Raw genomic sequence first — 11,582 nt, forward strand, 5'->3', positions numbered from 1 at the left:
CCAGGAATAATCAAATTAATGTGGACACTAATGACTCTCGTGCACACGTCAGAGGAACAAAAATACTGAAACAGGAGGCAAAATTTAAAAAAATAATCCTCAAAGCTTCGATTAATTCTTAGAAACAGGAAGCTTTTCCACACTGTGTTTGTGAACAAAAAAAGTCTCTGCCCTGATGCTGCTTTAGGCCACACAGCACCACTTTGCCAGTGTTACTGGAACTCCACCACAGCCAAAAGGCAAATTGGATCCTCTGTGGCTTCCGTTAATCAGACACAGATTGAAGAATTTTTAAACACAAATTCACCAACTCAAGGAAAGCAAACTGACTTCATGGGAGTGTAGTTCAGTTGTTGCTTAGCACTGATGCTTCTGTCACTGTGCCTTTGCACACTAATTCCTGTCTAAGCTAGAGCAGTTTTACTCCACAAGCTCCTAAGAGCCTTGACAATACTCTGAGTGCTGGTTTTAAACCTGAGAGTGCTGCTCCTTAAAATCACAGAACTTCACAAGGTGTGAGGTGTAAAGTGATATTCCTGTTCCAGTGCACTGAGGTTTTTAGTCACGACTGTTGCAAATAAACAACATTTTCTCTTCTAGCTGAAATAAACTTCCACTGCTTTCCAGGCAACACTGAGCTGTATTTTGGTATAGGATTTGGAGGTTTTAATACATATGTAATGCTGGTTGGAATTATGACAAAGGGGTTACAATTTTGCTGCTGGAAGAAAAAAAAATGGCCTAATTCTTTACTGTACTCATCCAGCCTGATTTACAGAATACAGTAAGAAATTACCACCACATCAACGCTTCCAAAAGCAAAGCCAAACTTCTTTAAAACCAGCAGTTTAGGAGTATGTGGAACCTCTGTGATACAGACACGAGACCTGACCAGGCAATGCACAGCCAAGCCTCAAAGAATAACTCCATTAAATCTGCAGGCATGTTTTCTTCTGTTGGTGATTAATTTTTTCCCCACCCCCAAGGGAAACTAATGGGACACCTCTTTAATTACTGGAAGGTATTCAAAACTATATTACAGTGTGTGAATATAGGACAGATTTAGATGACAATATTTTACAACTTGGTAAAATACAATCTCCCTGAAAAATAAAAGTTATTAGAATACATTAGCACCAAGCCTGGTTCATCCAGGTGGTGTTTCCAACTCCCCTGCTGGTTTAAAGTGGGACTCTGAGCAAAATAGTTACATCTGTTTCCCCATTTGTCATTAGCAGCTACCAAAACTCTTCCTCATACAACTGAGGACACACAGAATCAAGCCAAGCTCTGGTGCAGAAGCAAAGACATCCTGTGGAGATAGTTACATCATGGATTAACTTTCCTGTTTGTAAAGTGCATGGCATCACCAGCATAGATGAAGGAAAAATGGACTAAAAATGAGCCCCTGGAAACAGATACAGAGTGAGAGCAGAATGTCTTGCACTAAGGTTATGTATTTAACAGTTTTACATGAAATATTCATATATAAAAACTTTAAGTGCTTTTCTCCAATTTAAAAATCTAAAGAATTCAAAAATAAGGCATTCAATATTTGAAAAAAGTACAGATTTACAAAATGTGTATATTCTGTCATGAAAACTCCACACCAACATTATACACTTGGAAAAAAAATACAAACAGGATATATTACAAATTTATGTAGCAATAACTTAGTTCATACCATGCAATAAAAAGGACGTTAATTGAGATACACAAGCTTTTAGCTTTCCTAAACTGGAGGGCTTAATTTTGTTTGCAAATGAGGTTTTATGCAAATTCATAGAACTGTGGCACTTGAAATTTCTGGTAGCCTTTCTACTGAGAGTTAAATTGTACATAAGGATTATGAGGATGGAGAGTAACACAGCAGCTGTTACGAATCATTCCAACTTTGTTCCACAATAGCTGAAACTCTTTTCTCATATTCACGTTTGTTCTCCTGGTAAAGCTGTGCTGCCTGACTGTTTGCTGGACTGTTTGGATTGGGTTCATCAAGCAGAGACTGGAAAGAGGGGAAAACATAATGTGAGACAAACCAACACATTTAAATCAGGGAAAATCAAGTTATAACTTTCAAGTCAAATGTGTTTCACAGGGCAGACATGACTCAGAAGGGCCAGATGAATAAAACCTGGTTAAACTCATGGTTAGGCACCCATAATTACATTGCTGAACCTCAAATTACACCCTGCTTAAGCATTAGTGCTGCACACACTTGTACGTTCACAAGCTTAACAGGGACGGGGTCCTTTGTGCCAGTCAGCACTATGAAGCTAATTGACTATTTGATAATTACACTACTATTGTCATTCAGGACTGAAGAGGGGCTTAAGATGTCTCCTACAAAACTCCACTGTAGAAAAATATAATCATATAGGAGAAAAGGAAATGTGCTTTTCTGCTGTGCCAGGCCATTTTCACTCATTCCAAGTAGTAGGTTCCAGCAGTACTGTCCCTTTGAGGACTTCAAAGGGCAGAGCTTCATGATAAAGGTTGGTGTTTGAAACACTAGGCAAACTTCTGCAGCTCATGTCCTATCTTGACTAAAAATAGTTAAAAATGAACCCAAATCAGTAACTGCTTTCCTGTCCAAAAATATATAATGGCAGTTTTGTAGCTCAGAATCAGTAATTATGTAGGTCAGCACCTCTGCCTTCACCTGATCTGAAAAGCTACTGCTTAGCTCACAGGGGTTTGAAGTTCCCCTTGAAAGAGATGCCTGGCTTATCCCCATCACTGAGCTGGGTATTCTGGAATAGAGACAAACAACAACATCATTGTTTGGTAAAACAGATGCAAAGTTACCTGAATTGAAGTTAAAATAGATGAAACATCATATGTTGGACTCCAGCGGTTCTGAAGAATATCTAAACATATGCTGCCATCCGCATACACTGCGAACACAACAGAGCATTTAGAACCTGTCACATTTATAGTTCATTACATACTGTTCAAGGCAGAGTTATTGTTCCAAAGCACTCTGTGCATAAATTAATGCTTCAGGAAAAAGGACAGCAGTTATGTCTCACGAGCTTCTGTAGCTTGACACGTTGTGTTTTGGAGATTTATTACTGAAATTAGCAGAACGCTTAAGAGGAAAAGAAGGAAGGTCTGAAGATTTTGGCATTAGCACAGGAATGGGCAGGCTGGGTTTGCTGCTCCTCCAGTGTGACTGATCCATATTGTCACACAGAGAGGCCTCCCAGGGAGCAGCAAGGCATTTACTGCAGGACTGGAACCCACTCAGGCCATCACACACTGGGTGGGGGAGTTCCTGCCCTGTTTTCACATGCCCTGTGCTCACTATGAGATGCACCAAGGCAGACAACAGAAAATACGGGAAGGTGTGCCTGAAATCCTGCTTCTGTCTGGATTAATGGAGCCTGTGTGAACCTGAGACTCACCACTGAGTCCTACACCCTTGTGCTCCAGGTGTTTGTGCCAATAAAACCCAACAAAGCACAACCCCCCTGGCAGAGACACACTGGCCTGCACAGGACATGATGTATTCTTGCTACAGAGGGGCAAGAGGCAGGGTTTGGGTTTTTCTCAATAAAATCTGAATGTAGGCAGGAATAACTGAGCCAAACCTATCAAGTGCTGGGAAGGAACCCCGGTGCACACCCTCCCAGTGCTGCCCTCATCACCGAGTTCAGGTCAGCTGCCTCCTCTGGGACTGAGCATCCTCATGTTCTCCCTGTGCTAGTCCAGCTTGGTCCAGAGCACAGGACAAAAGCAGGGACTTGAAACCTTGCCCAGCAGAAATAAATAACATTTGGCTCCATCAGGTCCCTGCAGTCACGATGTGGCTGCACACACACAACTGCTGTTAAATGGAAAGGGGCAGGAAGCTGCAACCAGAATTGCCTCTTGAAACCAACCTAAGTGCAGCTGCTGCTGAAAATACTCACAGGCTTTGCTACTGAGGGTACACATTGGTTAGAAAGAGGCAGATAGCTGCTTCTTAATAGCATCATAACTCTTAATTTTTCATCAAGCAGTTGCTGTCCTAGACATCTACTTAGGAGATGGAAGAGAGATGAAGAGCTGTTAAGCATTCTGGAGGTTTGGAGAGTACATGACCACACCATAATATTTAATGGGTATTACAGCTAAATAAAGATGATTCACTCACCATTTGGATGGAACATTTTTGATAGAAACCTAACAGTTGGAGGTTTATTTGGATATTCTTCGGAGAATTCTATTACTAGTTTAAAAGTACCTGTCCAAACAAAGATAAGGACAATCAGATAACTAACAACAAAAGAACATCTCCAGGAACATAGACAAGAAATTAATGTATGTGTTCCATGATCAATATTTCTTCTCACTATTACATAAACAAACAACACTTTCTGATTTCTTTTCATGTATTTCGAGTGACAATGAAATTTAAGAGTAATAAACCCAGCAGCAGAAGCTGGGTAGAAGCTTGGAGACTCACTGTATGCATGGCAAAGGCAGCTAGAGCCAACATTATCCCACTGCTCTCCCCTTTTTCCGTGACCCAACATGCTGGTTCTGTGGACTTGGGTGACTTGAAGGCGTTTCATTAAGAAGGCACTGTGGTGCCAGCAAAAAAACACTGGAATTTCATAATCAGCAATCTCAGTCTTTGGAGCTCATAACTGATTCACTGAAAACCTTTATTATGGATCAGTGAATAATTTACTGTAACTCCTCCAACCCAACACAGAGAAAAACCCATCTGCTGCCAATTACTGCAATAATACTATAATTATTAAACTCATTATTCCTCATATGCCTAAGGGAGGTTCATTACACACCAACTTTCATGTTTATGTACAAATTTGGGATTCCCTCGCCCTCATTGAGTTCTATATTCAGAACAATTCAAGGTTTTTCACCTGTTCTTCATTAGGAGAACAGCAATGAATCAAACATGCCAGGAAGATGAAACGAGAAAAGCAGAGTCTTGTTGAGCTCAGCTCTGGAGATGTGAAAACACATCTGGCAGCATTAGGCCAACATCCCCTGCTAAAAGCTCTGGTGTACATGTACAAACAAGGCTTGATGGCAGCATCACTTCACAGCTTCCTAACTAACCATCAGCCACTGTGACAAGACACTGCTTAGCTCAAGATGCATATTTTTATGGCCAACAAACCTTGGTTTGTTTCAAATTATATACAGATAAAATCTATTATTTTTCCCAAGCAGAACAATGTTAATACTGGCAATATTTATAAGAATGACAAAGAATATAAAAGTTAGTGGCTTACCATCTTCAAAAGGTGTCCCTTCTGGCCTGAAAGGTTTTGAAAAGAAACTCCAGTTAAAAGTGACCATTACCTACTTCCACACAGGCAAATTAACTCAACAAATTTATATCTTCTTCATCCTCTCCAAGGTACAGGTAGAGGCACTAATCTAAATATTTAGAAAAGCATGCAGAAGCAATCTCTGAGAGCTTTGTTGTATCTAAGACACTTGTCTACAGTCACTCTGCTATTTGGGATATCTACTTTATCATCATCCCAAGCAATACATGTGCCATTATGTGACCAGATGGGAATTAATGAGCAGATTACTAGCAAGCATACTGCAGTTTTATGAAAGGATACTAAACCAGCTCCTCTTCTGTAGGATACATGTAGCTTCCCAGACAGAACCTGTACCTCGTCCCACTGGGAATCAATCCAATCACTGCCAGTACATCTGGATTTAATGGCCTGGAACATGTGATGCTTATGTACTTTAAAGAGGAGTCCTGCTTTTTCATAACCCAACTCCTACACACTCTAACCCTTTCATTAAGCCACATGCAGGCTTTATTCAACATAGAATGCTGAACAAATTTAAAATTTTAAGTTTTTCTTCCCTACGCATTCCGCTTTATTCCTGAAAACGAATTATTACCACAACAGCATCCTTACTCATTCTTCTCAGTTTGCTGACTTTATGTACAGAAAAAAAGAGAATAATTGTAAAAACAAACACCAGATTATTATATTTAGCCCTCTGGTATAGAATTTCCTAGAGACCAAAAACTCTTACCCAAATATAACTGCATTCCACTGCATTATATTATTCTCGGATGGTGCACCACTGACACCCACAGGAGGGTCCTCTTGCAATCTAAAAATCAGAAACACAGAACGACAAGTCTTATATAGATGAGACACTTTCACCTGCAAGTATAATTTAACAGCAACATCCACATTTTGTAAATATTTTCTCATTCCAAATCAGAGAATACACAAAGCATTACATGCAGATTATCCATACTCTGAAAGACAAACCTACAAGGCAATGCACATAAAAGTTTTCTCATGTTTTACTCTGAGACACTCCAAGAGCCCAACAGGTCTGATTAAGTGTTCAGGGAACAAAGGATTAACTGTAAAATAACTTAAAGCACCATGGACAGCTGGGATTTACAGTGCTGCATAGTGAACTATGAAAGAGCAATTGCTGTTGGCTGCTACTATGAAGAGGAGAAAAAGCTGCAGCCACAACCAGGAGCTGAGATCCAGGCAGTGACACACAGAGAGCACACAGAGATCCAGGCAGTGACACTCACACAGATCCAGGCAGTGACACTCACACAGAGCACACACTTGCTGGGACTCAGCACAAGGGACTGTGCTGAGTGGTGGAGCTTTTCCTGCATTCTCAGATCCGTGCATGCGACGTGGCTAAATTTGGTAGAAGCCTATTTTGACTGGCAAGCTGATTGCTTCAAAGGGGAGCAAAGGGAAAACCTGTGCACTGCTCCCTCCTACCAGTTCAACAATGTGTTTATCTCTACAGCAATCACGGGAGCATTTAAAACTATTTTTAGTTCCTTAATCCTAAAGCATGTTACTTACTGAAAGCCTCATAAACTTGGAGCAGACAGAAACATGTATTGCAGCCAAAGAACAGGATTCAAAGACTCCCCTCTGCCCAGCCTTCTGTGTGTCAGGGTTTCTGCTTAAGCATCACATGAGACCCTGAACAACACAAATCAGTGAGTCCCAAACAACTTGCCTGATCAAACCTCCTCAGTGTTCTACCTCCAGTTATGCAAGAATAAGGAAAATGCAGTGACTGCCTTTGCCTCACAAGGAATTCTGAAGTCTTACCATGAGGTTTGATCACATCACAGTAACTTATGAACAAGCTGCCACGAAAAGCTCTGCAGACCAAGGGACAAGTTTTAACTAAATGTCGATGTGCAAATGCAGATTTATTGAGAGCTGACAAAAGCACAGGCAGGCAATGCTCCTGCACCAGCACTGCCTCACCTGGGATAAACCCCACGTGTCCATGGCTGCTGAGCCTGGTGCTGCCCCAGAGCCCCTCTGAACCCCGTGTTTACATCCCTGCTCTCCGAGCACATGCAGTTCAGACAGCTCAGGATCAACAGCATAAACCACCTACTATTTTGGTCAGGGAAAGGAGGAACAGGACTCCCTCCTCCGTGACAGCCGGGCTGTCTGCCAGCAGCAGTGCCTGAGCACTGGCCTCACAAATGCATCTGGAACACGGCTCGGGGGGTTAAATCAACTTTAAAGCACATGTGCACCCTACTGTCACAGGGGCTAACTGCAGAAAGGGTCTGGCAAGGGCTGCAAGTGGCACCTGGAAGTCTTAAACACCTCAGGAAAATGTGTTTGTAATCCCTTTTTATCAGCAAAAATAAATAAATAAATAAAACTGGATTGTGTTTTTTTCCCCTTTTGGTTTAGTCAAACAAATTAGAGGAGCTACAAAATCTGCTGAACTGTTCTCTCTTCACTGCTCCTGACAATCACAGTGTCTGAAAGCAGTTTGTATTTGATGACGTGAATCAGAGTTCACAGCACACGATGTGTTGTTCCAGTGTGATGAAGTACAAGTAACATGAGGCTAAACAAATATATAACTAGGAAAGGGCAGAGTAAAACAAAAAACGACATGAAAAGGTTACATAAGTTTTGGGGTGTCATATATATGAAAAATAAATTTTATTTGCTTTGTGTATACTTTGTTATACTTTTCCACAGCTTTAAAGTCTTCTCTCCAGCCTTAACAGCAAAATTATTAAACCAGTCAGTCTAGGATTATAAGGGCATAAAACCCACATCTGATCGCAATCTTCAAAAATTACTTAGTCACTCAGCCTGAAAAAAAATCACTGGTTCGTGTCATCTGTGTAACCAAACACAATAAAGTCCGAATATCCTGTTTTGATTTGAACAGGAATCAAGAAACACCCTCTTAACAAACACCAACACTCGCACACAACAGCGGGGGAGGGCTCCACGTCCCAAAAAAACCTCCTACTTCTTGGAAATCCACAAACTGGGCTTTTCCTGCTGTAGCCTTACGTGCAACTACAATACACGTCAACTGTTTGCTGATGTATTTTCAGGGCCTGGGATAACATCGCTATGCTAAAAAAAGAGACACTATCAAAGCTGACTCACCTCCAGCTACTCCCGAGGAACTCCAGCCCAGAGAAACCCCAGGACACACTGTAAATCCTACAAAGGAACCCCCACCCTCCTCCACACTCTCTAAGTGCGTTTACGTGTCAGACTGGAAACAATTTATTCCAGAGTCAGTGGTTCGGCCATTAACATTTAAAAGAGTGCAACTAATAACTGCTCCTTTAGGAGTTCGCACGCATTACACAAAAGGTTCCTCACGCAACTTTAGAGAGGGCGGCATGTGCTTAAAAACACCGACGGGCACTTTGGCTTTTGCTACGTACAAACCAAAAGGGCACTTCGGCTTGTTTGCGCTTCGGTTTTTTAGGAGCCTACCCCAAAAAAACCCCTTAATTTTCAGGGAGACACTGCAAGCCTGGAAGGCTCCTAAATTCCGCCTGAGCTATCCCAAAAGCCGGAGCCTTTGGGTACCGGGGGTGTTTGGCGGGGGGGGCGGGAGGTGCCCACGGACACCTGGAAGAGCCGGGATCCCACGGCGACATCCCGACGGCCCGTCCCCCGCCGGGGCATTCCCGGGGGCATTCCCGGGGTGCCCTCCTTCGCAGCCACCGCTCCAACTTTTATCCTCACACGCCCCCAGCCGTCGGCGCCGGGGCTCGGCGGCACGAACAAAGCCCCGCTCCGCTCGGAGAGACCCCCCCTTCCCCTCAGCCCGACGCCGCTCCCCTCAGCGGGATCCCCCGCTCCCCGTGAGGGAGCCCCCGCGCCGCCCCTGCCCCGGGGGGCTCGGCGCCAGCCCCGCGCTCGGCAGGAAAGCGCAGGACGGCGGCAGGTCCCCGTTCCATGCCCCGCTCACCTCTTGAAGTCGCGCATCAGCCGCCGCCGGGCCGGGGTGGACATGGCGGGCAAAGAGTCCGCGGCCGCCGCGCCGCCTCGGCCCGCGCTCCCTCCGCGCCCGCCGGACCGCACAAACAACCCGCAATGGCGGCTCCCTCCGCGCGGGGCGGAGCCTCCGCCGGGCCAGCCCATGTGCGGGCGGGGCGGGGGGGGCCGGGCCGGCCCATTGCGCCGGGGGGGGGAGCGCGTGCGCAGCTCCGCGCTGGGAGGAGTTCGGGAAGAGCGACCGGGAAAAGGGTCCGGGAAACGACCCGAGCGTCTGCGCCCGGCCGGGTCGTGCGCTGAGAGAATCCCGGGCTGGGCGTTGATCGGGTTGGGGTTTCTCCGCGGCACGCACGCCAGCTCGGCCTGGTTTAACGCGCCTCTGCAGAGCACAGCAGCAGCAACGTGCGGATTGCGGGTTATAGAGTTGGGTTCTTCTGTGCTGCGCGTTCAGCCCGCTTCCACTCCTTGCAGTAACAGGGTGGTTTAAAAATTCAAGTTTTCATCAATTTTTAATTAGAGGTAATGACACATTTTGCAATATGGGTCCCCCAGCTTCTCTCGAGGTCCCCTCTAAAGGCAGACTGGTGTCCAGGCTCCCAGAGCCCTTCTTTTAATCTCATTACTCCAGCAGACAGAGCAGGTCTCTTTGGATTCGTGACCCAGTTCTTCCGCGGAGCCTTGGAAGTTATCCCTGAACTGGGGTCAGTGTGGTTCATGTGCCTCTGCTTTGCTTCCAGACGATTTTTAGGAGGTCAAATCATCATGAGACTCATAAGGAAGTGACAAGAAAAAACACTGTCTGCATCCTCTGCCCATTCCCTTCGCCTCCAGCCACCCAGGTGCTGGAGCAGCATCAATCCAGGGTTTAACAGAGCACCAAGCTCAGTTCTGATTGTTGAGAAAGCTTGTGCCAGGCCCACACTGCAGCACCCACTGACTGGGGGATTTAGGAGAGGCTGATCGGACACTGCCTGGAGTCGGTACCTCACACAGGGTGGGATTTAACTCTGCAAGGCTTTACCTCTGGACACTTCAACCCAACACCCGCCTCAGTGGAAACATTCAGCTCCCAGCAGTGAGACAGAAGTGTAGGGATTCATGTAAAGCCTGGTACTGCAGGGAGAAAGCTTTCCCAAGAGGTTTGGTAATAGGAAACTACCATTCCCCAGGCACTAAAACATTACTCTCCACACTAGTGAAGAATGGTCCCTGCCAAGCAATCCCCCCCTCTGGACTTTTCCTCCTCCTCCCATCACACAGACATTTTCACTTCACATTCCACTGCTGCTCCTCTGCCTTTCTACAGCTTATATTTAGCTCCTGCTAAAGCAGACTGTAAAAAAACAAGTGCAAGCTTGGACCTGTACACATAATTAGTGTCATTTAAGAACATTAATTAATTCATCATTAACAGGCACTGCTGCAGTGCCCAGACAGGGCATCCCCTGCCCCAAGGGCAGCTCTCTGTCCTTTGAAGCTCGAGCCACCCTCAACCTGCCCAGCAAAATAAACAAAACCCAAACACCAGCACCAAACTGGAGTTAAACCTGAAATCCTTTGTTGTTCCCACCTGGCTTGGGAACCTTGTCAGCCATATTTCATCAGTGACAATATTTCTTCTTCTCTGACACCACTGGGGAACAGTGTGTTGACATTATCTAATGGAACATTTTCTTTTTAATCCCGCCTGGCAGTAACATGTGTAGCTTGCAGTTTTATTAGTAAGTTGAAAGCTTTTTTTTTTAACTCTGAAGAACCACCTGCAATTTCTGCTCTGTTGATTGCATGGCACATGTATGTTTTAAAATTAATATATATTGTCAGTCCCAGCTAACAATTAGAGAGAGGCTCTGGCCTTGCAGAGGTGGTTTAAAATGTCTCAACATGAAATCTGCACTAAATAAGCACTTTAGATTTAAAGCTGCTGATAATTATTTCCAGTACCACCTTGCTTAATGAATGTAAATGCATCACTGCCATTATAATGTCACTATGGGCATCTCAGTTCAAATCTTTTCAGGAGGGGGTGTGGGCTGTGGGGAGTTGCTGGTTATCCTGCCTGGGTGTTGCTGTGGCTGTTTCCATACCAGCTCTCCCCTGTCCTCAGCTCAGAGGGAAAGCAGAGCTGGCTGAGAGGCTTCTCCTGGTTCTGCAGTTCCAAGGTCGGGGTTGGAGCTCACACTGCCCTGCCCCAGCCTCCCCAGGTGCCCTTTTTGTCAGCTGGGGATTACCTCACTGTGCTCTGGCTCCCTTCCTGGCATCCCCAGAGCACATTGGCCACCAAAGGGGTGGTGTATTTGTTACACCAGTTCTGTG

General features: G+C 44.9%; 1 protein-coding gene across 1 annotated transcript; it reads right to left on the reverse strand.

Annotated features, from left to right (window-relative positions):
• Positions 1 to 1,421: 1,421 nt before the first annotated feature.
• On the reverse strand, positions 1,422 to 9,396 carry UBE2B (ubiquitin conjugating enzyme E2 B). Its single transcript, XM_064672221.1, has 6 exons — positions 9,241 to 9,396; positions 6,025 to 6,105; positions 5,250 to 5,275; positions 4,139 to 4,228; positions 2,809 to 2,897; positions 1,422 to 2,005 (listed from the first exon to the last, which is right to left on the reverse strand). Exons 1-6 carry the CDS (start codon positions 9,282 to 9,284, stop codon positions 1,877 to 1,879), a joined length of 459 nt encoding a protein of 152 aa, XP_064528291.1. The 5' UTR covers positions 9,285 to 9,396; the 3' UTR covers positions 1,422 to 1,876.
• Positions 9,397 to 11,582: the final 2,186 nt, after the last annotated feature.

Source organism: Pseudopipra pipra, chromosome 15 (assembly GCF_036250125.1).
Source record: "Pseudopipra pipra isolate bDixPip1 chromosome 15, bDixPip1.hap1, whole genome shotgun sequence".
Classification (NCBI taxonomy): domain Eukaryota; kingdom Metazoa; phylum Chordata; class Aves; order Passeriformes; family Pipridae; genus Pseudopipra; species Pseudopipra pipra.

Coding starts and splice junctions, on each gene's coding strand:
- UBE2B (XM_064672221.1), bottom strand. CDS start 9,284: ATGTCCACCCCGGCCCGGCGGCGGCTGATGCGCGACTTCAAGAG. Junction 4,229..5,249: donor AGGGACACCTTTTGAAGATG/GTAAGCCACTAA, acceptor TTGTTTGGACAG/GTACTTTTAAACTAGTAATA. Junction 2,898..4,138: donor AAAAATGTTCCATCCAAATG/GTGAGTGAATCA, acceptor TTGTGTTCGCAG/TGTATGCGGATGGCAGCATA.